The 27,283-nt window shown below is 35.4% G+C and overlaps 2 protein-coding genes across 6 annotated transcripts in view; one reads left to right on the top strand and one right to left on the bottom strand.

The window, feature by feature from the left end:
- SPAG1 (sperm associated antigen 1) overlaps positions 1-2,380 on the top strand; it is a 57,072-nt gene extending 54,692 nt beyond the window's left edge. The window contains exons 18-19 of one of the 2 annotated variants that reach the window (XM_081070809.1): positions 377-745; positions 846-2,380. In XM_081070809.1, the coding sequence (XP_080926935.1) occupies positions 377-745; positions 846-977 (501 nt within the window). In that variant the 3' untranslated portion in view covers positions 978-2,380. The remainder of the gene's footprint in view (positions 1-376; positions 746-845) is intronic. The other variant, XM_081070810.1, reaches the window with a different exon arrangement.
- RNF19A (ring finger protein 19A, RBR E3 ubiquitin protein ligase) overlaps positions 1-27,283 on the bottom strand; it is an 84,676-nt gene that overhangs the window by 6,379 nt on the left and 51,014 nt on the right. The window contains exons 8-12 of one of the 4 annotated variants that reach the window (XM_081070813.1): positions 26,226-26,439; positions 24,946-25,089; positions 24,300-24,439; positions 22,396-22,485; positions 17,260-17,889 (exon numbers count right to left, since the gene is read on the bottom strand). In XM_081070813.1, the coding sequence (XP_080926939.1) occupies positions 17,627-17,889; positions 22,396-22,485; positions 24,300-24,439; positions 24,946-25,089; positions 26,226-26,439 (851 nt within the window). In that variant the 3' untranslated portion in view covers positions 17,260-17,626. Of the gene's footprint in view, positions 1-12,468; positions 12,567-17,258; positions 17,890-21,861; positions 24,440-24,945; positions 25,090-26,225; positions 26,440-27,283 lie in introns of those variants that run through there. The other 3 variants (XM_081070814.1, XM_081070812.1, XM_081070811.1) reach the window with 3 other exon arrangements.

The raw sequence follows: 27,283 nt of genomic DNA, 5'->3' as shown, positions 1-27,283 counted from the left end.
ATAAGTAAATATAAAAGTTATGAAAAAGATGAAGTTGTTACAGGTCTTCTTTTATATGGCAGTTTTATTCATGGAAAATTTTTCCATGAAATAATTTTAACCAATGAAATGAAATATTTCATTGTCATATTTTCAATGTTAAAAATATTTTTAAACTTTACAAAGGAATACTTTTGTGAATGCTGTACCTTAAAATTTCTCTTCCTGAAAAAGGTAGATTTATGATTTATTACAAATTATACATTTTTCACTTAGAACTTAACTGAAACACAGTCTGCGTGTGTTTTTTCAATTCCTTCTCATTTTAATAAATATAATTTGGGATGTGTGCAGTGGCTGTTCTTTGTGTCACATTGTAATTTTTTCCCCCATGAAGGTGAATGAAGGCCATGAAGAGCCAGAAAAGATGTCAGAGGAGGTCTCCACTGACTGCCTTCCATCTGTGAAGGGGCACACAAGCAATGGGCCACCAGACTGCTCTGAAAAATTAGCGATCGCCAAGCCTAACAATGCCTATGAATTTGGTCAGGTTATAAATGCTGTCAGTACTAGGAAAGATAAAGAAGCCTGTGCACACCTCTTAGCCATCACTGAACCGAAAGATTTGCCAGTGTTGTTGAGTAACAAACTTGAAGGGGATATATTCCTCCTCCTCATTCAATCCCTGAAAAATAACCTTATTGATAAAGATCCCTCATTGGTATATCAGCATCTTTTATATCTGAGTAAAGCAGAAAGGTTTAAGGTAAGTGGCAAAAATATTAATACAGATTGATTATTTTAGGGTTTCTATAATTTTATAATGTGAATATTTTATGCTAATACAATTTTTCTCCTTCTTTCAGATGATGTTGACACTAATTAGCAAGAGCCAAAAGGAGCAAATTGAACAGCTCTTTGATGACCTCTCAGACAAACCAAACAAACATTTTACTTTAGAAGATATTCAGGCCCTAAAAAGGCAGTATGAGCTTTAAATCAAGATTATTGTTAGATTTCTTCCATGCATGTATGTGTCCCAGTAATGCTAATGAGATGGTATTGTAATACAGCTGCATGGATAAAACCTGGCTTAGAAAAGATCCCTTGGTCTGGACTGTAGAATATTTTACTTATTTTTATACATAGAACATGTATATTCTACAGTCTGCTTTTTATTAGTTGTAAATATTTTCTTATGTACCAGAGCTAACATCTTTATATTTAACAGTAAGTATATTTGGAACTGGTTAAAATGTATTTTAATTTATAGCATACATTTTCTTTCAATAACTTGTTAAAAATTTGAGTTAAATTACATTTTTGTGCTATGAAAAAGTCCACTTACGTTTGACAGAAATGTATTTCTTTAAAATTCATTTTTAACAGTGAAAATCATTAATAATGATTATTACATCACCTTATTTCCTGCTAAGATATATACACGTCCCATTTTATACTACTTGTATGTTACAGTCGGCTAAGATGAAATGCATTATGTCTATAATATGAAATGATTATTAAATAAACTGTGATTGTTAATTTAGAACAATAAGAGGAACTTATTTTTTTCTAAATCAATAACAAAAATTGCCAATAATTTCTATAACTTTTTAGATTTTAAAAAGCTACTTTCCCTTATAAATTATGTAAGCAGTAACAAAACCACCAATATAGAAAAGTAAACTAAGCCTGCTTTTCTATTTGAATTATCACCCCCAAATATTTAAAGGCCTTCTCCCCCATCTTTTAACCTTGACCATATTTATTCCCTTAATATAAAAGGGAAGGTGAAGAACTCACCATATTGAAAACTCCTTTGTTAACTGAGTCAAAATAAAGATATTTCTTAAAACACTCAGGTCTCTCACTAGTAGTCTTTAGTCAGTTCTTTTTCTCTGGAGGATTTTCCTGTTCTTTAGAAGTGAACACAAGTGATGAATATCACTTTTAGTATTTCCATATTCATTATTTTATTTAATTTTATATAATTATAAAATATTTTAAAAATCATTGTGGGTAAATGGTACCTTTCAAACTATGCCATTTTTTCTTTAAAACTGTTCTTTCCTTTGTTCATAAGTGAAAATCTACTGTAATGGGTATTTAATTCTAATCGTCAAGCAAACAAATTGAAACAAAGTATTCTTCAATGCTATTAAATTTTTGTAAAAGTATATGATGGAGTGTGTTAGTAACTTTATAGTAGAGACATAAGGAAGCGTCTTTTTTGTTGACAGTTACATACCTAGCACCTAGCAGCATGGGGATAAGCTTTCCACCAGTGGCAACCTCTCCCACAGAGGAGGTGGATAACATTGAGTAAATGTGGGGCTATCCCAGCTGTGTGGGTTGCAGCTATAGAAATCCATTTCTTTCCCGCAGCATCCAGAGTATTGAGGTGGTGCCTCCATTACGGAAGGGAATGGAAGGGAAGGAAAAGCAAGCGAAGGAAAAAGATAAGAATATCAAAGCGCATTAAAGGAACATGGTTCCTGGTGTCTGCTTCAGGACTTCATCAGAAAATATGCCCAAACGCCTCTGGGAATAAATATCCCACTCAATCTCCCGACCGGGTCTATGGGTACCCACAAAGCCCCAAGTGCCAAACCCAGACCTCCTCCCACTCTGGCCAGATCCTTGTATATTTTCCTAAGTGCAATAGTGAAAGCAGATCCAGTAATCAGAGTGTTCTCAGAAAAATGGACCAGGGTTGGTGGACAAAGGTGAAACCAACTGGAATTATAGCACCACTTTCTGGAAAATGAGGTTTCCAGCAGCCAGCCTGGTGAGTTATAAGAAGATAAGATGTAAAAGATCAAGAATTCTGCCACAGAGAGAGTGATAAGAGTGGAATAATTCTTCCCATTCAAAAGCCTGTTACAACACCACCAATGATCAGTAATCCAACTGAGGGCAAGCAATAAAGATTCAAGAAGGTGTCTGCTACTTCAAATGTGAAACCAGCAATGCAGAAACACAAGGAACATAAAAATAAAATACGTCACCCCCAAAAGACCCATTATTATTGTAGACCAATAATTCTACAACCAAGCTCAAAGCCACAGAATACTGTGATCTAGTTGATAAAGAATTTAGAATACAGTAGTCCTCCCTGCCTTATCCAAGGTTTTGTTTTTCAGTCCAAAATTATTAAATGGAAAAAGTCCAGAAATAAACAATTTATAAGTTTTAAATTACATGCTGTTCTGAATGGCATGATGAAATCTTGTGCCATCCTGCTTGTCCTGCTCAGGACATGAAAACATCCCTTTGTCCAGCATATGCATGCTGTATACACTACATACTGGTTAGTCAGTATGTCTGGGTTATCAGATTGACTACTAGTATCATGTTGCTTGTATTCAAGTAACCCTTATTTTACTTAATAATGGCCCCAAAGCCTTCACATTTATTATAGTATATTATAATTCATATCTTACTGTGCCCAATTTACAAATTAAACTTTCTCATAGGTATGCATATATAGGAAAACACATAGTATTTATAGAGTTTGGTACTATCTACAGCTTCAGGCATCCACTGGGGGTCTTGGAACATGTCTCCTGCAGTTAAGTGGGGACTACTCTAGTTCCTTTGAAGAAATTCAACGAGCTACAAGAAAACAAGATACTCAATGATAGTAGGAAGGAAAATACATGAACAAAGGGAACTCTTTAATGAAATGATAGAAATAAAACCAAATAAATTCTGGAGCTGAAGAAATCAATGAATGATATTAATACAATAGAGAGCATCTGTAGTAGAGTAGAGCAGATGGATGACAGAATAAAGAACTTAAAAAGTATAGGAATTTTGAAGTAATACAGTTAGAAGAAAAAAGAATGAAAAAGGGAAGAAAGCCTACATGATCTATGGGACTCAATCAGAACAGCAAATACCAGAATAATTGGGAATCCAGGTGATAAGAGAGGGAGAAAGAAGCAGGAAGCTTAAAGAAATAATAGCTGAAAACTTCCCAAACCTGGGGAAAGACGAGGAGATCCAAATTCACGAAGTTAACATGTAGATCACCCTATGTATGATCTCAATGTGAAAATACCTTCTCCAGGACACATTATAATGAAACTACCAAAAGTCAAGGATAAGGAATGCTAAAGGCAGCCAGGGGCAAAAAGAATGTGACCTACAAAGGAACTCCCATTAGGCTATCATATCTTAGTCAAAACCCTTCAGGCTACGAGAGTGAAATTACATATTCAAAGTGTTAAGATAAAAACTGCCAGCCAAGAATACTCTGTCCAGCAAAGTTATCCCTCAGATGTGAAGGAGACATAAAAGACTGTTCCAAACAAAAGTCCTAGAAATTTATCATTATTAGATCTGCCTTGCAAGAAATGCTGAAAGGAGTTCTTCAAGAGGAAATTAAAAAATGCTAATCAGTGACATGAAAACACCTTTACACTGGTAGAGGTAAGAAACTATACTCAAATTTAGAAAATAATTCTGTAATAGGATGGTGTATTAGCCATTTAACCATAGCACATAGATTAAAAGAATATATAAAATAACTAGCTACTATAATTTGTTAAACATAAAAAGAGGTAAAATGTGACATCAAAAATACAAAATGGGGACAGGGAAAGGGTGGAGCCTGTATAGGTGAATGAAGATAAATTGCCATCAGCATAAAATAGAATATTTTCTCCATGGGATGTTTTATGTAAGCCTTTTACAAAGGAAAAATCTAGAATAGATCCACAAAAGATTTTTTTAAAGGCAGTGGGGAGGGGGAACAGAGCATACCCCTGTGGGAAATCACCAGTTTACAAAGGTGAAACAAACAGAAGGGGAAAAACAAAGAGGTAAAAAGAAACAACGGAAATGCAAAGCAACCAGAAAGCAATAAGATGGCAATAGTAAGTCCTTACATATCAATAAGTAAATGTAAATGGACTGAATGACTGGATTAATTTAAAAACAAAAACAATCCCGACTATATGCTTTCTACAAGAGACTCACTTCAGCTTTTAGAAACACACATAGGCTCAAAGTGAAAGGATGGAAAAAGATACTGCATACAAGTGGAAACAGAAAGTGGGGATAGTCATACTTATATCAGACAAAATATTATTTAAGCCAAAATGGTAACGAGAAAAAGAAGGTAATTATATAATAAAGGGGGTCAATACATCAAGAAGATACAACAATTGTAAATATGTGCACTCAACAGCAGAACACCTAAATGTATTAAACAAATACAGATCTGAAGTGAGAAGGAGACAACAATACAATAAAAGGGGACTTTAATAGCCCACTTTCAACAATGGATAGATCGTCCAGACAAAATCAACAAGGAAATGTTGGAATTAAACCATGCTTTAGACAAAATGGACCTAACAAACATATATAGAACATTACATTCAACAGCAGCAGAATATTTTTCTCACATGCACAAGGAACATTCTCCAGGATAGATTATAAGATAGGACATAAAACAAGTCTTAGCAAATTTAAGAAGATTGGAATTATACCAGCTATCTTTTCTTACCACATGCTATGAAACTACACCAAGAGGAATATGTCAAAACTCAACACACTTCTGAACAACGAACAGGTCAAAGAAGAAATCAAAAGGGAAATAAATGTATCAAGACAAATGGAAATTGAAACACAACAACATACCAAAAGTAGTTCTGAGATGGAAGTTTACAGCAATAAACACATATATTAAGAAATTAGAAAGTTCTCCAATAAACAACTTTAGACCTCAAGAAACTACAAAAAGGATAAACTCGAAGTTTGCAGAAGGAAGGAAATAAAGACCATACCAGGAATAAGTGAAATAGAGACCAGAGAAACAATAAAAAAAGATTGGCAAAACTAAGAGCTGGGTTTTCAAAGATAAACAAAATTGACAGACCTTTAGCTAGACCATGAAAAAAAGACTCAAAATCAGAAGTGAAAAAGGAGACATTACAACTGATACTATAGAAATACACAGGATCATAAGAAACTACTATGAACAATTATTATAATATGCCAAAGAATTAGACAACCTTGAGGAAATGGATAAATTCCCAAGAATAGAACTACTGAGACAGAATCAGGAAGAAATACAAAACAGACCAGTAACAAGGAAAGCCAGATAAGGACACTAACAAGGAAACTATAGAGAATATACTTGATGAAATAGATGCAACAATTCTCAAAATACTAGCAAACTAAATTCAAGAACCCATTACAAGGATTATAAAACATGACTAAGTGGGATTTATACCTGGGATACAAGGATGGTTCAACATACTCAGATCCATAAATGTCATACACCATGTTAATAAAATGAATGATAAAAATTGCATGATCATCTCAATAGATGCAGCAAAAGCATTTGACAAAATACATCCTTTTATAACAAAAACCCTCAACAGATTGGGTATAGAAGAAACATATCTCAACGTAATAGAGGCTATAAGTGACAAAGCCACAACTAATCTTATACTCAACAGTGAAAATTAGAAAGCTTTCCTCTAACAACACAAGGATGCCCACTTTTATCATTCTTATTCAATAATAATACTGGAATTCCCAGCTAGAGCAGTTAAGCAAGACAAATAAAAGCTATCCAAATCAGAAAGGAAGAAATTCTTATTCCTTGCAGATGATATGATTTTATATACAGGCATACCTTGTTTTATTGTGTGCCTCACTTTATTGCACTTCCCAGATGTTGTATTTTTTACAAACTTAAGGCAAGACTTTCCACCAGCAAAAAGATTATGACTCACTTTATTCCGATACACGCTTCACTACAGTGGTCTCAAACTGAACCTGCAGTATCTCCAAGGTTTGCCTGTACAGGAAATCCCAAAGACTCGACCACAAAATTGTTGGAACTAATCAAAGTCAGTCAAGTTTCAGGATATAAAAACATACAGAAATCAGTTGCATTTCTATACATTTAACAATGAAACATCTGGGGGAAAAAAACTACCCCGTTTCACAATAGCATCAAAAACAATACCAGTAATAAATTTAACCAAGGAAGTAAAAGATCTGTAACAATGAAAACTACAAGCCATGGTTAAAAGAAATCAAACACAAATGAGTGAAAAGATATCCCATGCACATGGATCAGAATTGATATTATTAAATGTCCATACTAACCCAAATTATCCATATATTCAATGCGATCCATATCAAAATTCCACAGGCATTTTTCATGGAAATAAAAAAATGCCTAAAATTTGTATGGAACTCCAAAAGACCCCAAATAGCCAAAGCTATGAGAAAGAAGAGCAAAGCTGGAGGCATTACACTTCCTGATTTCAAACTATACATCCTACAGAGTTATAGTAATTAAAACAGTATGGTACTGGCATAAAAATAGACATATAGAATAATGGAACAGAATAAAGAACCCAGAATTAAATCCCCTCATATACGATTAACTAACATTCAACAGGGAGGCAAGACACTCAATGGGTAAAGGATAGTTTCTCCAATAAGTGGTATTGGAAAAACTGGATAAACACATGCAGAAAAAATGAAATTCAACACCTAATTTTACACCACTCAAAAAATTAACTTGAAATAGGTCAAAGACATAAACATAATACCTGATACTGTAAAACTTCTACAAGGAAACATAGGAAAGAAGCTCCTTGACATTGATTTTAGCAATGATTTTTTGGATATGACACCACAGTACAAACAAAAGCAAAAATTAATAAGTGGGACTACATCAAACTGAAAAGCTTCTGCACAGCAAAAGAAACAGTCAACAAAATGGAAAGGTAACCTACAGGAGAAAGTATGTGCACAGTGTATATCAGATAAGGAGTTAATAACCAAAATATATAAATAACACATACTATTCAATAACAACCAATCTCATTTAAAAATGATCACAGGAACTAGACATTTTCCCAAAGAAGACATCCAAATGACCAACAGGTACTTGAAATGATGCTTAACATCACTGATCATCAAGGAAATGCAAATCAAAATCACAATGAGATATCACACTTGTTTGAATGGCTGTCATCAAAAAGACAGATAAATGTTGGTGAGGATGTGAAGAAAAGAGACCCTTGTGCACTGCTGGTAGAAATGCAAATTGGTTCAGCTACTACGAAAAACAGTATGGATGTTTCTCAAAAAACTGAAAATAGAAATACCATGTGACTCAGCCATTCCACTTTTGGGTGTACACCCAAAGGAAATGAGAATGATATCAAAGAGATATATTCACCCCATGTCTACTGCAGCATTATCCACAATTGCCAAGATGTGGAAACAACTGAAGTGCCCATTAACTGATGAATGAATGAAGATGCGCACGCACACACACACACACTTAATGAACTATTATTCAGCCATAAGAAGAAAGGAAATCCTGCCATTTACAAAAACATGGATGGACCTTGAGAACATTATGCTAGGTGACATAAGTCAGGCAGAGACAAATACTTTTTATGCCATCACTTCTTTGTGATAATCCAAACTCATAAAAACAGAGTAAAATGGTGGTTACCAGGGGACCAGGGATTGGAATAGGAGAGATATTGTTACGTATATGAACTAGCAACTAGTAGACAAGTCTTAGAGATCTAATGCACACTATAGTGATTAGACAATATTGTATTATAAACATCAAACTTGCTAAGAGACTAGAGCTTAATTATTCCCACCACAAAAAATAATTATGTGACATGATAAAGGTGCTAGCCAGCACTATAATGGCAATAATTACAATATATAAGTATCAAATCAACATGTACACCTTAAACTTATACAATGTTGTATACAATGTCAAACATATTTCAATTTTAAAAAATAATTGTAGGTGACATTTTGTGAGCTTCACTTTGTGCCAGGCACTGAGTAGTTTCTCACATACTGCCTAATTTAATCCTTATAACAACTCTTTTATAGATGAGGAAACCATGACACAGAAAATTTAAATTCAATCAAATCTTTGTAAATTAACAAGGATTGCAAATGTTGCAAGTGGTCAATCCAGGGCAGTCTGTCTTTTGAACTCACACTCACTGTGCTGTGTAATGTAAAATATTAAATATATGAATGGAATAATGAGTAAGGTGCCTCACCTTTAAGAGGTACAGCTTACTAGAAGCAATGAATATGTAAATTATCAGTCTTGGTACACTAATAGAGGTATTTGTAATGATTACACAGAGCAAGAGGGAAGCCCAGTACAGCCTGAGAGCATTAGGAAAAGTTTCAAAGAGGTGATGTTGCAGCTTGAGTTTGTCATTTGGACAGGAGAAAAGGACATGCCAGGAAGAGGAAACAAGACACAAAGGCATCAAAATGCATGTGAAGGTGCATGTTGAATGAAAGTCTGAAATAACTAGGCATATTTGGGGAACTGCATGTAATCTTGTATTAGTGGAGCAAAAAAGTTTGTGTGATAAGCCTAAAGGAATGATAGTGGGTAAAGCAGAAAGCTGCATACTAGATATAAAATGGTAGAAATATCAGAGATTGAATTATAGAAGTAGTTCCTTTGTAAGTCGGGTATTACCAGTCTTAACCTACACTTTGTTTTCTTTCCCTTCTGGACACACACAAGCCTGTACTTTTCAGCCTCTTTGTGATTGGTTAGGGCCCCATGACCAATTCTGGCAATAGGGTAGAGGTAGAAGTGATGTGTGAGCCAAAGGATGGAAGAGCTGGCACAGCGCTCTCCATGGTCTTTTCCCTTGCTGCAGAGTGTATGTTTCTGTTAGCGGGTTACAAGATGAGGATGCCTTCATCAGCCTGGTTCTTTGAGTGCTGATACAAAGCAGAGTCCTCCCATTTTCCACTGGATAGCAATAAATAAGCTTTTTCTTTCTTTCCCTCTCCCTCCGTTTCTCCCTCCCTCCCCTTCTTTCGTTTCCACTGAGATTTTGGATTGTTTGTAATTATGTCCAAAGACTTAACCTCTCAGTCTGTTTCCATGTTTCATCTATCTTAAGCCCTTCAATTTTTCTTCAGCCCCGACCTGTAAAATTAACTTCCAACTGTTCATCTCCACATAGACGTCTCACAGATACTTCAAATGTAATATGCCCCAAACTGAACTGTTCCGTCAAATTCAGGCTTCACTTACCACATAGCTCGGTGAAAGGTACCAGTGCTCACAAACCTCAGCTTCATCCTTGACTTCTTTTCCTTTTTCAAACTCTCCATCCAGTCTTTGCCCCGGGCAAACTGTTTAATTACCTAGACATGACACACTCACCCAACACTGACCCTGCTCCCAATGCTTTCTCCCTCTGATCTCCCCCAAACCACAAAGCTAAATTCTTGGTCATCCTTTAAAATCCAGTTCAAATGTCACTTAGCAGGGGCTTTTCCTCACCTGCCTTGGCTGAGTTAAATGACCTGTCATCGTTTTCTCAGACGGCTATGTGCATAGCTCTGTCGTAGCTCTAACCACTGTTTCTGGTGTTCTGAGTTGCCTTGTCTTTGACACAGAATGTCTGGTTTGGTTTTGTTCCCCACATTATTCAGCAGAATGCCTGGCACAACAGAGTCAATAAATCTTTGAATGAATGAGAAGCATTGCTAACTTTGTAATTACACTTTTGGGTACATATATTAAAGTATTTCAGAAGAATGTTAGCACTTGTTACCATACATCTAGTGGGTTGCTGTAAATCATGCATCGGAAAGTATGAAAGTCTCAAAGTAATTCTATACAGTGAGGGTGATTTATCAGCAAGGCTTAAATGTATACCTTAGGGACCTTATAAGAAAAGTTTCTAGACATAAGAGTGAAAGAAAAAATATTAAACCAAAAAGGGTGAGGAGTAGGGGAACCAAAGTTTCTTAAATTAAAATTGTGGCAATACTTCCTAGGTGTATAATACCTGAGCAAATCACAATCACTGGGCTTACGTTTGCACGTTTTTAAATGATTAAATATCATCTGAGCTGACATCATGTTTACTGTGAAATAACACGAAACTACCTTCTAAGCTATATGCAATATAGGAGACTATCATTATTTCTGGTTCATGAAAGCTCCCTGTGTAGAGTCTGAATTAGGTTTTCACATCTAACCACGGACCATCAGTTACTGTCCAGCCTCTGAAGTTGTTACCACATGGTCCCCTGGTCCAGCATCCTGGTCAGCCTCCGCCTCCTGACCTTCACTGAAATAACCGAGGCCACTCCATGTGACTGCTCTAATCCGCTTCCCTTCCTTTTGACTCATCACCAAATTTTCCCACTTCTCTCTACCAGAAAGTAGTCTTCCCTCTTCTTTCTAATGCTGATCCCTGATCCTATCCCTTCTTCAAGTTCTTTCCTCCAAGAATTATACCTTCTCTTTTGCATCTGCAATATGTCCCTTTCTATGGTCACCTTCCTCTCAGCCTACGAACCCACTCAACTCTTCCCTACCTAAAGAAAAGTCTTTCAATCTTTTAAGCTTCCATCCTTTCCTATATCATCATGTTTTCAAAAATTGCTAACTTTCTCTATTTTTCCCACCTCCAAGTTTCATTGTTTAAACAAAATTTGGCTTCAAACTCCCATTTCTATTGAAAATGCTCTCAACAACCTGTTCACATTCAGAAGCTTTTTCTTTGTCATAAAATTTGGATTACATGGTAGCCTGAAGAGATTTTTAAAGTTCATATCATCTAAATCTAACTCTTTTATATCAAAGCCCAAATAAGAACACAACCAAATATTGTGTGAAATGTTGAGAAACTGACTGCATTGGTCTTGTGCTTTTGCTGGGATTCGTGGGGAAAAGTGAAAATTGGAAGGTGACGAAGCAAAGCCTTAAAGGCAGCTACAATACTGACACTAAAATGGCTATTGTATTTCTGAATTACTCAGAATGAGCGATAATCTAGGCAAATTCAGAAAGTACCTAGACTTTCTCAAAATGCAAAGGGCTCTCTACAAGTTGACGCCACAGACGTGGATATATTCAGAATTTGATGTTTGTCAGGAAAGCTTCAAAAACATGATGCTGTAAGTTTAACCTTCCCCACTTATCCATGCTGGTGGAAACGCCCTTCATGTGACCAACCTGTGATGCCTCACTGTTAGAAATGGTGTATTTTTCAACAGAAGCCTTCTCAGCAGGAGTACAAGGGGTTGATGCTCAGTTGTGCGCAAAGAGATTAATCATGAGTTACAACAAGAGATTATGTTAAAGGAATTTCAAAGATGTTTCTTATACTTGTTTTTCTGATATATTATGGATTTTTCTATCAAGGAATAGGATAGAGCAAAATTGTTCATTTGGAATTTGTTTTATTCTATTAGCCAGTAGGTACCACTCAGACCAGAAGGACTCATAAAGACTAATGTGAAAGTCATAGAATCCTGCCTCTCGATTCTCTACAGAAAGGATGTCTGTTAGCAGAAATCTATCTCCAGAATACAATAAATTTCATCAAGTTTATAGGTTTTAATGCATTTTCCCCAAAATCAGAGATGGTTGAAGGTAGAAAGACCAATGAAAAAGCAGGAGACAAGATGATAAGAGTCCCATACCTGCCTTCTCTTTTTTTTCCTCTGGGAAACTGCTTTAGGGCATAGACTTTGGTATTTAATCCCAACTCTGATATTCAGGATCTGTATAGGTTCCTCACCTGCAAAATGAGGAGGGATATCTTACTACCAATTTAGGGTCGTAATATGATGTAGTTCATGAAAACTGGCTGGTGGTACTACCGTGTTTCCCCAAAAATGAGACCTAGCTGGACCATCAGTTCTAATGCATCTTTTGGAGCAAAGATTAATATAAGACCTGGTATTATATTATATAATTATATAAGACCGAGTTTTATATTAAAATAAGACCAGGTCTTATATTAATTTTTGCTCTAAAAGACGCCATTAGAGCTAATGGTCTGGCTAGGTCTTATTTTCGGGGAAACAAGGTAAGTACCTTGTATTTCCTTCCATGTGTATAACTGCTTTCTTCCCAGAAGAATAATGATCTCATCTATGTTGTTAGAAAAGGATAAAAAAAACTCTTTTCAAATACTATGGACACCTTCATATTTACTTACTGGGTAAGAGACACACATTATGACTCTTCCAGACAGAAACAGTATAGCCAGAGAAGTGGCTGGCCTTGGAAGACTGACTGGTGCCATCTCCTGGAAAATAGTTATGCTACAACAGCCAAGAGATTACTCCACAAATTGGGCTGCACAGAGAATCTATATGTAATAATAGCACGTGTCTTTCTTTTCCAACCCTGTCACTGTTTTGAGGGTGAGCCAACACAAACAGCTGTAGCTTCAGAGCCTGGCATAGGATGGTGGGTGCTTAGTAAACGTTGAATGAATTTAGAGGACACTGACCTAAAAGGTGCTCTGATTCAGATTAGAGAAGTTCCTCTTACTGATAAGTTTACAATGACATTCTAATTATTTCTCAAACGGTAGTTCTTAGAATATTTGCATCAGAATCACTTGGGGATCTTAAGAGTCCAAGGGGGTTGGGAATCTAACTTTTAAAATATCCGTGATTCTCAGGCAAATTGGAATATATGACCCACTGTCCTAGAAGCTGAGTTATCTGAGTTGCATAAACATTGTTAAGTGAACAAAACTCTTCATAGTCCTCTGAATGAAGTGTTGTGGGGTATAAAAAAAGATAGCTCCTGCTTTTAATGAGCTTTTTGACTAATTTTGAAGAAACATAAAATCAAGTTCAAGAGACTCTAGTGGGGAAAAAAAGCATCAATGAAATGTTCAAGTGTCAAAGCTATTAAAAAAGTCAAGTAGAGTTAATCAAGAGCATTTTCAGGAAGAGGTAACCTCTAAGTCAGGTTTTAAACAGACTTGGGTTGATGAGAAGGAAGAGCTCAGTAGGATTGGATTACTTTACTATAGAATTTCCAGTATCACAGTGTACTAGAAACAGTCTAAAACTCTGCCACTGCAGGCATGCTTCATTGAGTAATAGGCAGAAACCAGGCAGGACACTTGCAAACCAAATCGATTTGTTCTATTTTTCCTTAGGGTTTTAATAGTGACCTAAGCCAAATCCAAAAATAGCTGAAGATTTAATCTTATTAGTGTCTTTTATGTCAGTTTCCTACCTGTAAAACTAGACCAAATATTTGCTATATTTAGGCAGTGGGTTTGGGAGGGTTATTTCAACAAACACAATTTTAATCTTAATTCATATTTGTGCTAAAACAAGGAAAAAGATTTCACTAGGATGGATGTAATAAAAAAGACATCCAATAACAAATGTTGGCAAAGATGTAGAGAAATGGTAAACCACATATACTGCTGATGGGAATGTAAAATGGTGCAGCTGCTCTGGAAGAGTTTGGTAGTTCTTTTAAAAGTTAAAGTGTTACCATATGACCCAACAATTCTGCTCCCAGTATTATACCCAGGAAAACTGAAAACATATGTTCACACAAAAATTTGTACACAAATGTTCACAGCAGCATCATTTATAGTAGCCAAAAATGTGGAAACTGAAATGTCCGTCAACTGATGAATAAACAAAAATGTGGCATATCCATACAGTATTATTCAGCCATAAAAAGGAATGAAGTATTGATTTTGCTATTCCATAGATGAATCTTGAAATTACTGTTAAGTGAAAGGAGCCAGACACAAAAATCCACATATTATGATTCCATTTATATGAAATGTCCAGAATGGACAAGTCTATGCAAACAGAAAACAGATTAGTGATTGCCAGGGGCTGAGAGGAGTAGGGAATGGGAACTGACTGCTAATGGTTTCTTTTTGGGGTGATGGGTTTCTTTTTGGGGTGATGAAAATGTTCTGGAATTATATAGTAGTGATGGTTGTACAACCTTGTGAATATACTAAAAACGACTGAATTTCATACTTTAAAAAGGGTGAATCTTATGATACATGAACTATGTCTCAACTTTAAAAATTGAGGAGAAAAAAAAAAAGAAAAAAAAATTGAGGAGAAAAAAAAAAGCAAATCACACAAGGCAGACAACAACTTAGAAGCAAAGTCTGGGGCCCTCCAATCAGTCCACTAAGGTCACCCCTTTAAGCTTGTCAAGAATTTACCAAAAGGAAAAGAGTACTAATTACTTCTATGTTATGATTGGAAACAAGGTAAGGATGTCTACTCTTATCATTCCCATTTAACATTGTACTGAAGGTTGAAGCCAAGACAATAAGGCCACAAAAATAAAGTTACTAAAGGTATCTACAAAAATCAATTGTATTTCTACATGCTAGTATGAATACAGCAGTCCCCCCTTATCCACAGGGGATACGTTCCCAGATCCTCGGTGGATATCTGAAATCACAGATAGTACCAAACCCTATATATACTGTTTTTTCCCACATATATATACACACTATGCGGCTTCTCTTTGGCAGATCCAAATTGCCAGCATCACTCCTCTTGTGCTTTATTAAGTAAAATAAGGGCTACTTGAATACAAGCACTCATACCATGACAGTCAATCTGATAACTCAGACAGCTACTGTGTTTCCCCGAAAATAAGACTGGGTCTTAAATTAGTTTTTGCTCCAAAAGATGCATTAGGGCTTATGTTCAGGGGATGTCATCCTGAGAAATTGTGCTAGGGCTTATTTTCTGGTTAGGTCTTATTTTGGGGGAAATATGGTACTAAATGACAAACAGGAAGGTAGTGTATATGGCATGAATATGCTAGACAATAGGGAGATTCATGTCCCAGGCAGATGGAGCTACTCAGGATGGTGCACAATGTAAAATTTATAAATTATTTCTATAATTTTCCATTTAATATTTTTGGACCATGGTTGACCACAGAAAGTGAACCAATGGATAAGGGTGACTACTATAATCAGAATTATGATTTTAAAAAAAGATCTGTATACTGAAAACTATAAGGTACTGTTGAAAGAAATATAAACACTAAACAAATGGATAGATACACCATGCTCATGGATCAGAAGATTCAGTATTGTTAAGATGCCAAGTTTCCCCAAATTGATCTACAGATTTAATGGAATCACAGTTAAAATCCCAGGAGGTATTTTGGTAGAAATCTAGAAATTCCATTATAAAAATAGCATTCAGATCAGTGGGAAAAGGATAGATTATTTAACAAACAGTGCCATCACAAAGAGCTTTCCAAAGTAAGAAAATATGATTAGACCACTACAATACACTAAACATAAATTCAAAATAGATTAAAGCAAATGTTAAAAATTTTTAAAATCTCACAAGAAATCTAGGAAACTGTAAGTATAAGTTAGGAGCAGGGGAGACCTTAACCATGACTGTAAGATCTGAAATACACAAGTAGACACATTTGGCAATACAGCTTTCATATGGCAAAAAAAAAAAAAAAAAAATTATGGAGTAAAGTATCTGAAGCCTCTGAACTATCTTTGCAACTTTTCTGTATATCTAAAAATATTCCAAATAAAATTTATTTAAAAATAAAATGCACAGCAAAAAAAGTTAATAAGGTCAATAGTCAAGTAACAGATTTGGAGGAAAATGCAACTGTTAATCACTATAATATATATATAACATATAGCTAGTATAATAGCTATATATATATATATATATATAATAGCTATAATAAAGATCTCTTTCAAGTTGACAAGGGGAGAACATAAAATAGGCAAAGGATTTAACAGTCAATTTAGAGAACAGCAAATCAAATACCACCATTCCCCTCTACCTATAAAAAAGAAAACCACACAAAAAGATGTACAAATTCACTAGTGGTCAAGGATGCAGAATCAGGTTACATATATCACTTTATATATAACAGTCTTGTGTAAATTATAAAGCTCTAGTATCTATTATTGGTGGTGTGGAGGAGAAAGTGGACTCATGTACTGTCAGTGGAACTAGAAATTGTGAAAGCTTTCTTTGGAAGGCAATCTGATAACCTTATTAAAATTAAAAATACATACACATTTTAACCTAGCCATTTGATTTCCATGAATCTATGTCCCATAATTAAAACTACCAGAAAATGAGGACGTATGTATGAGGATGTCTCTTACAGTGTTTCGTTGTGATGGAAAAACAAAAACAAAACCCAAAACCCAAAAGAGACACTAAGTGAATGACCATCAATATGCAGCCTTTAAAAAAAACACACAATTGCAGCTATACCAGTTGCCTTGGACTGATTTCTGTAAGATATGGAAAAAAAATCCATGTATATATGCATTGCGTATGATTATATGAACATGAAGAAAACTATGGTATCACACATACTTGGTCATTTTGCACTGGTTATGGGGGAAGGTAATGTGGGAAGAGGAGCAGAGAAGAGAAAGGGGAACAAAGGAAAAGGGGCAGAAGGGGGAAATAAATTCTTTAGAGCACATTTTATTTAAACTCTCAAAAGTAATTGTCTCTAAAACATCAGCGTACTACCTATGAAGCAACAATTTCTTTATTTAGTTGAAAGTACTATTATTTTCCTTAAACAAACAACAAAAAGCCCCCCCCAAAACAAAATTGAAGGCTTTGGCTACACCAACCTTGAACAATCATATTCCTGTGGCTGTCATACTTCCTAGAATATTTGTGAAATAACATATTTGGTATAAAACCTTGTAACAAGTGATTACCTTTTCAGCCAGTCATGTTTCCATTTATTGTCGTGTACATTGTAATGAAGTGACTGGTGACCAACTCTGAGGCCTGAGTCCACAAACATCCTCATTCCTTTTGCTTAGTTATTCTGTCTTATCACAGCAAACTTTTCCTCAATTCCCTCTTCAAATACAAAGTTCTTATTAGGTACATACTTATAGGAAAAAGAAAAGGAAGATAAGGTCCTTACTCTCAAGAGCCTACAGTTTCTTTTTAAGATTTCCGTTTTCCCAGTATCCTGAATTAAAACTGGAGGCACCTGGTACACATGCGCTGTGAAATATCTAAGTTTTACCTCCTTCATGCAGATCAAGAGACAGCAGAAATAGGTGCTCCAAAAGGCTGGAAAAAAATACAAAAAAAGCAGGACTATGTTGTCATCAGAGAGCCAGCAAAATTGACACATTCTACAACTAGTAGATTCTTATAGAGGGAAGAGCTTTCCATTCCTTACTACTCATATTATGTATCTGAAAACTAACTCCGAAAGCCTGCTCAGTGTGGTATTAAAAGACAAAAAATTCAGAGGCCCAGACGGCCTTAAGAGCAGTTTCTACCAAACATTCAAGACTTGATTCCAATTTCACAAAATCTGATATTGAAGGTTATCACAGGAAGTTAAGTTTAACATTTCAAAAATCAAATTCACCATATTAACACACTAAAGGAATAAACTACAATTATATGATAGATGCCCTCCTCCCCCAAATAGCAGCCCATAAAATTCAACATATTTCCCAAGGTAAAAATGCTTGGCAAACTAAGAGCTAGAAGAGACTTTAATAAATTTGATAAAGGGTATCTATAGATATTGCTGCAGCAAATATTATTAATGGTTGAAATATTCAAAGGTTCCCCTTTGAAATTATTACAAGTCAATAATGCCCCCATAACCACTGCTATTTAGCACCTTACACTTGAAGTCCTAGCTAATGCAAATGGGCCAGATAAAGAAATACCGGGGGTGCCAAAAAAATGTATACAAGTGGACCCTTTGGTCAACGTTGCTCAAGCAGTAGTTTGCCATAATCAGAAGTGTCTGGATACTGATGGTAACCACTTTTAGCTCCTCTTATAATTGCAGATGTCAAGCATGACTTGCGTTCATCTTTTTTTTATCAGTATATATTGAGTATTGCAATTGTAATAGTTTTTCCTTTCTTAAAATGTGTATATTTTTTTGGCACCCTCTGTATATGTAAAGATTGAAGAGGAAGAAACTTAGAACAGTTTGAATCCTGGCTCTGCTACTTGCCAACTATGCAACTCTGGGCAAAGTACTCTGTGCCTCAGTTTACTCATTTGTAAAACGGGGATATGAGTACCTCCTTCAGAGGCTTGTTCTGATAGTAAATAAGTTAATATTTTAAAGGTACAGAGAAAGTATTGACACTTCAAAGCACTGCAATAGTTTTGTTAAATAAAAACAAATTATTCATAGATGATTATATACAGAAATCTCAAAGAATCTAAACTATTAGAATTAAGAGTAATATCTCATAGATACAAAATCATTACATTAAAATCAGCTGTATTTCTATATACTATTAGTAACAAACCAAAAATGAGATCTAAAAAATACCGAGTACCTGGAAGAAAATTTAACAAAGGACATGAATGACCTCTATAGGATAATTATAGATTCAATGCAATCCCAGTCAAAATTGGTGGAACTCAACAAGGTTATTCTAAAATGTTTATGGGAAATGTAAAGTGCCAAGAATAGTCAAGACACTCTGCAAGAAAAACAAGGTGGCATTCTTGCTTTATTAAATATCAAATAAATTCCAAGATCGATGTCTAAATTGTCCATTAACTCACCTGAAAGACCTCTTTTTGGAATGCTCATCTGTGAGGTATGTCTACATAGTTCTTCCCTCATGTCCTTTAGATCTTTGGATAAATATCATCTAAGAAGAGAGCCTTTCCATTTTTCCTGTTTTTTGCACTACCCAATACCTCTAGTCACTTTATTTCTCACTAGGTATTTTGCACAGTACCCATCATCTGACATTATTTTAAAGTATATGGATATGTTTATTATTTATGTCTCCCAATTATAAGCTCATTGAAGTCAGAGTGTCTATTTATTTGATACAATGCTATATCTCCAGAGCTACTTTGTTACTTTGTTGAATGAATAAATTGGCAGAAATCACAAAAATTCCAACTGGAATATGAAATATAGTGATTAAATTTGAACTAAATTTCAAAACTGCAAACTCCCTTGTACTATTCACCTATTAAATGATGGCTACCAAAATACTATCTGTAACTCTACGTTCAGGAACATGACAGGGCTGTCCCCTATCACCTCTGCTTTTCAACACAGTGTTGGAAGTCCTTGCCAGAGTAATCAGGCAAGAGAAAGAAATAAAAGGCATCCAAATTGGGAATGAAGAAGTTAAACTGTCACTCTTTGCAGATGACTTGATGCTATATATAGAAAACCCTAAAGACTCCACCAAAAAGCTATTAGAAACAATCACAAATACAGTAAAGTTGCCAGCTACAAAATCAACGTACAAAAGTCCATTGCTTTCCTATACACTAACAATGAAAAAAGAAACAAACAAAAAAAAATTCCTTTTGCAATTGCAGCATAAAGAATAAAATGCGTAGGAATAAACTTAACCAAGGATGTGAAAGACTTATATGCTGAAAACTACAAGACATTTTTAAAAGAAATTGAAGACACAAAGAAATGGAAAGACATTCCATGCTCATGGATTGAAAGAATCAACATAGTTAAAATGGCCACATTACCCAAAGCAATATACAGATTTAATGCAATCCCGATCAAAATCCCAATGACATTTTTAAAAAAAATAGAACAAAAAATCATCAGATTTGTTTGGAACCACAAAAGACCCCGACTAGCCAAACAATGTTAAGAAAAAAGAACAATACTGGAGGTATCGCACTCCCTGACTTTAGCTTGTACTACAGGGCAACAATAATCAAAACAGCATGGTATAGGCAGAAAAACAGACACGTAGACCAATGGAATAGAATTGAGAACGCAAAAATAAAACCACATAAATATGGACAGATAATTTTTGAAAAAGAAGCAAAAAACATACAATGGAGAAAAGACAGCCTCTTCAATAAATGGTGCTGAGAGTATTGGATAGCCACGTGCAAAAGAATGAAACTGGACTGCTATCTGTCACCATGTACCAAAATTAATTCAAAATGGATCAAAGACTTAAGCATAAGACCTGACACAATAAACTGCATAGAAGAAAACATAGGTACTAAACTTATGGATCTTGGTTTCAAAGAGCATTTCATGAATTTGACTGCAAAGGCAAGGGAAGTAAAAGCTAAAATAAATGAATGGGACTATATCAAACTCAAAAGCTTCTGCTCAGCAAAAGAAACCATCGACTAAATAAAGAGGCAACCAACTGAATGGGAGAAGATTTTTGCAAACAGTGCCTCTGATAAGGGTCTAATATCCAAAATATACAAGGAACTTATGCAACTCAACAACAAAAAAACAAACAACCCAATTGAAAAATGGGCAGAGGGCCTGAAGAGACATTTCTCTAAAGAGGACATACAAATGGCAAATAGACATATGAAAAAATGCTCAACATCACTAATCATCAGAGAAATGCAAATAAAAACCACAATGAGATATCACCTCACCCCAGTCAGAATGGCTATCATCAACAAGACAAATAGTAACAAGTGTTGGAGAGGCTGTGGAGAAAAAGGAACCCTCACACACTGTTGGTGGGAATGCAAACTGGTGCAGCCGCTATGGAAGGCAGTGTGGAGGTTCCTCGAAAAATTACGAACAGAATTACCATATGACCCAGCAATCGCTCTCCTGGGTATCTACCCAAAAAATCTGAAAACATTTATACATAAAGACACGTATGCTGCAATGTTCATTGCAGCTTTATTTACAGTGGCCAAGACATGGAAACAACCAAAATGTCCTTCGATAGATGAATGGATAAAGAAGTTGTGGTATATATACACAATGGAATACTATTCGGCGGTAAGAAAAGATGAAATAGTACCATTTGTGACAACATGGATGGATCTTGAGAGTATAATGCTAAGTGAAATAAGTCAGACAGAAAAAGCAGAGAACCATATGATTTCACTGATACCTGGTGTATAAACCAAAAACAACAAAAGAAGAAGACAAACGAGAAACAAAAACTCATAGACACAGACAATAGTTTAGTGGTTACCAGAGGGTAAGGGGGCAAAGGGGTGGTAGACGAGGGTAAAGGGGGTCAAATATATGGTGATGGAAGGAGAACTGACTCTGGGTGGTGAACACACAATGGGATTTATAGATGATTTAATACAGAATTGTACACCTGAAATCTATGTAACTTTACTAACAATTGTCACCCCAATAAACATTAAAAAAAAAGATGAGGCTTATACTTATCTCTTCACAATTTAATGATAGACCTATTTATTTTCCAACAATTTACTCTGAAAAATGAAATTATTTTGATGAATAAAGCACCTTCTTTCTGAAGAAAAGGCAGGTATTAGACACGAAGAAAAGTGTCTAACACTTGTTTGTTGAAAAGTTCAGCAAATGTTTTCTTTTGGGCTGAGACCAAATGCAGAATCATCTCATTGGCTTGCAATATTTATGAATAACTACCACATAGCTAATGAACATTCCCATTCTTATAGAAACGCCTGTGCAGAAACCATAAGGCAGCAATACATCAGTATTTACATTTATTTCATGTATGCAGTTTACACACACTACTGAACAAAATTGGAATGCAAACAAATATACAAATACCATAATAAGCATTATCAAATAAAATAACTGGCACTAGTGTTATAAGCATATTAACGGACCTGTGAGAAAAAGTGATGGAAGAAGACCGCAGCCCATAGCATTTTTCTTTTGATCAAAAGAAAACGCTGAATAGCACCAAAATGGTAATACTTAAAAAGAAACACAGAAGATGGAACATTTTAATTGCTATCATTGAGGTTAACCTGTTTTATTTAAGTGAATTATATAGGAATTCAACAGTACAGGCAGTATTTTGGCCAACTTCTGTTTATGTCAGCTGAACATCTTCCATATACAGAAGTAAAAGGAAATAAAGCCAGTCACACATGAACCCCTCCTTAGTACTTGGTACAAACTCTGCACCGTACTTTGATTTCATGATTGGAGAAGATACGCATGTGTTAAAAACTGAGGTTATGTAAAGTTATTCACTAAAGCCTGAGTGTGTCTTTGGTAGGCTAATACTTTCTCAGCATTGCTATTATTAATCATATTTATGTTTATCTATCCTGTATTTTTCTACACAATCCAAAATGGCTAGAGAAAAACATTATGGAAAATAATACAAAATCCTCAACTAGACCCTTAAAATCCAGTCTATACCAAAGGCACCACGAATCAATGGGGTGCAAACTTCCACTTAGTGAAAGATGACTTTTTTTTGTAATACTTATAAATGAAAGGAATTTTGTCTTGGAGTTTTATATATCTTATTTGGCGCTGTCAGTATACTTAATTACCTACCTTCATACATTTTTTCTAAGATGGCATTAACAATACACAAGATATGTAGAGTACCAGGTATTTCTATTTCAAAGTTGTGCGAAATCTGCCGCAATCTTGCTCAAAGTGTCTAAGTATCCGAGTGGTAGCGTGTGGGCTGCATGAAGCTTGACATATCCACATCGCATACGAAGAAAAAAATTAAATTTATGCCCAGTTATGAAACGTTACAAAGAATATCATACACTAAGAGTAACCTGCAAGGTTCTTTAAACAGTATACCTTAGTGGTTTCAATAAAATGTCACTAACCACTTAACCCGAAGCCTCAAGTTTTCTTCATAAGAATGCTGTAGAACTGCATTAGTATTTTATATTGATTATAAATTAAGCCAAATTTCTATCTAAATACACAAGTATGTGCTTCAAGCAATGTTTTGTGGCAAATGCACAAAACATACTTCTCTGAAGAACTGTTGTCCTTACAATAATGCACTTTTAAAGCCTTCATTTCATAGTTTGGTAATTAAGATCCACATGAAACACAATGCTTTGCTGAACACAGAAAATATATCTGCATTATGATTATGTAACCCGGCATTTACTGGTAACTTGAAACTTAATCACATATATTTCAACCAGCTCCAAACAAGGTTGTTCAGTGGTAACTATTTTGCAGCATTTATAGGCCTAAATTTCAGTCTGAATTGCAACTTTTAATTCCATTGTCTGTTGTGAGTGGTTGTTATTTGTTTCTTTTAGCGCATCACCAAAATATAAATCAACATTGGGTTTCATTTCATTGTTACCATGTTCTTCAGCAATATGATTCAACTGTAGAACTTCTGAACATGAAGCAGTTTTGGTAAGCACAGAAATGCTACACTGATGTGGAGAATTTTCCAGACGGTCATTTTCTACCTCAGGAAGAATATTAACAGTAGCAAAGCGGGTATGATAATCATTGGAGCCATGGCTACAAGAAGTTTTCATGCTTTCTAGGTCAGAACAACTGAATTCAGAAAAATGACTAGAGTGAGAATCTGCTACAGACGGCATACTGTCACTGAGGGATGGAGCCTCAAATTCGCTCGAGTTCGTGCTTTGCTGTTCTAACAACTGTGCATCCATATCCTCTCTGGTCTCATTTATCTTCATGTTACTCTTTTTCCTCAATTTACCACTTTTTGATTTCTTTCCTGCTGTTGTTTCTTTGGACCACTTGGTGGCACTGGATTTACCTTCAGGCAAGCCACTGGATGAACCACCCTGGTGACTTCGGGGGGCACTGCCATCCTCCACACTACTGCTTCCACTGTTGTGCCTGAATTTGGATGGCTTTGATTCAATATCTACTTGTACCTCCATACTGTTGCCTTCTCTGGAACATAAGAGAAACAAATATAAATTTCTAACTTCCTTATTTTTATTCAGATGACAACAAAGGGGGAAGCATTTCTGTGTGAAAAATTCAAAGACTATATAAAAGCTATCAGAACAAATTAACTCAGGATACATTCTATTAAAAACAACTGCTTGAAATAAAAAGGACTATAATAATGCTTTAATTAAAATAAAACACAGACGCACCTACAAATTACCTGTTTAAACGGTACAATTCAGTGGTTTTTCACATATTTAGAGTTGTGCAACCATCATCACTACCTAACTTCAGAACATTTCTATCATCCCCAAAGAAACCTTATACCCATTAGCAATTAGTTCCCATTCTTCCCTCCTTCCAACCCCTGGCAACCACTAATCTACTTTCTGTATCTATGGATTTGCCTATTCTGGTCATCTCACCATTTTCTTTTCCCAGAGAACCTAACAGTTGACAACCATTATTCATGATAATTTTGCCTAATGATGGGGATAATTCCTTACTTGTCCAACGGGATGTAGGAATTCAGAATGGATCCCGCCATTGCTTTGGTGCTGGCATTATCACTAACTGTCCCCAAGCTGACCGTGCCAGATTCTCCACTTAGACTGCACTGCTCTTTCTGCACATCTGCTTGTACTTCCAACCTAAAAGAGGGAGATATCTGATAAAAACTGAAAATACATATAATATCAGCAGTACTATAATATGTATCTTTAAATAATTCAGTTAAGGACCCTAGTAATAAGAAGCTATTTAGAAACAACTATAAACATTTTTTTTATTTAATTATTCTAATTCTACTACAGCACACTGAAGAGTAAGAGCCATCCAACTAAAATGTGGGAAATTAGCTGTTTTCCAAGTAAGGAAGCAACAGAATAACACAAAGAAATATAAAGGATTTTAACTTAAATATGCTCTATTATTTTCACTCAGGATGTGGCACTTTGCCTGCCATGTTCAATGCAATATCCAAATATCCAAATACATATTACAAATACATATACACAATATCCAAATACATTAAAAACCATTCTACATGACAGACCAGTGAATCAAAAAATCCTGGGCATCTATATATTAAAAGTGGTTCTATAAATTTAACACTTGAGTCTTTTAAAAAGACATAATAATATGCACCAGTATAACTTACGAGTTTTGCATTTAAAAGCAAACTACCTAAAAATAAATCTGACCAATTTCTCTTTTAATTCATGTACTCTCCCCTATGTTACAAAAAGAAAAAAAAGCTAATAAACAAAGGTAAAGAATAGTGACTGTTGGTAATAGACTTGGTGAGAATGAAATAACCATTAATACATAAAAGGAACCAGGCAGATAACCCTGGCTTCAGTTCATGCATTCCCGGATATCCTGACTCTCCCTCCTTCCCCAGGGCTCAACCAATGCCTCATTTCCTAACATCCAGCTGTTGCACCTCCAGAGGTAAGGTCAAGGCTTAAGTACTGCCTTTACTATGTCCACTGAAGCAGCTCCAGCATTGGTTCAAACATAAAATCTGACAAGTGCAGTGAAAAAATTGGCAGAATGTTACGCCTTAAATTTGGATTTTACTGCATCATGGGTATACTATGACAGATAATCCAAACAAGTAAAAATGTTACTCGCTGTTTGCCACTAAATTTCATTTTTTTAACATTACTGTTTTCAACCCTGACACAGTAGGGTTATATGTAATCATCATGCTCAAAATTCTCCTCATCAAATCAATAATTTGTAGTTAACAAAAGACCAAAACAATACAAAGCACATTTCTTACCTATTAAAACAGTTTACCATGGCACTTCCTGACAGACTCCCCGTGATACTGGCTCCAGCTAGTGCCATGGTGCTGGCTGTTTCACTCAGATTGTCTCGAATGGCTCCTATTCGATCCATGTGGCTCCCACTTGCACTCAAACTGCCAGTCAGACCACCAACACTTCCTTCCCCTATGCTAGGGTTCTGTCTTGCTTCTGCTACTGAAGTTGTGTCTAAATGCAAATATTTCAAAGACATTAAATAAGTACAATTATTAATGTCCCTCTTCTTAAATTCCTCCATGATTTCAGATAGAGCATTTTATCATATAAAGTATAAAAACATACACAGGAACAGAAAAAATGTCTGGAGTCAGGGACATATAACTATGGGGTAAGAATAAAGGGAAATATTTCAGAGAGTAAAGCTGGATTAAGGACTAGCCTTCAGTTTTAGATGATCACTATTTTTTTAAAAATCTAGAAGATTTAGGAATTCTATAAAAACGTGATTGCTGAAAGATTTAGCTAACTCTGGAGGAAAATTAAGTGACAGTTTTCAGTAACAGTGTCATTTAAAGAGTCTATTATTCTCTAGGTCAGTAAGAATGGGCCAAAGTTGATTTCTAGATATAGTCCATGGTTCCAACTGTCTACAAGCTATTACAAGATCCGATACCACTATATTCCAAGTACAGTAATGCTTTGTATTGAAGGACTCATTTATTTGCTCCAATATTTGGGTTCCTATTACATACCACACTGTTCTAAGCACTGGGGGCATACATTCTGCCTTCAAGAATCTTACATTCTAGTTGGGGAAAGCAATAAATAAAATTATATGGTAATAAACGCTATGAGAAAAAATAACTCCAAATAAAGGGGAGGGAGTGAAAGGCAGTGGAGAGCTATGTGAAGTATATGTGCATGCCGTGCGCTTTTCTATATATAATGTGATTGAAGAAGGCCTCTTGGATAAAGTAACCCTTGTAGAGACTCGAAGGAAGTGAAGGAGCCATGAAATTATCTGGGGGAAGAATATTCCAGGCAGAGGGAACTGCAAGTTTAAAAGCCTCGA

This window comes from Rhinolophus hipposideros (assembly GCF_964194185.1).
Source record: "Rhinolophus hipposideros genome assembly, chromosome: 13".
NCBI lineage: Eukaryota > Metazoa > Chordata > Mammalia > Chiroptera > Rhinolophidae > Rhinolophus > Rhinolophus hipposideros.
The sequence above is the reverse complement of the archived record's forward strand: the minus strand, read 5'-3'. Positions and strand labels throughout refer to the sequence as shown.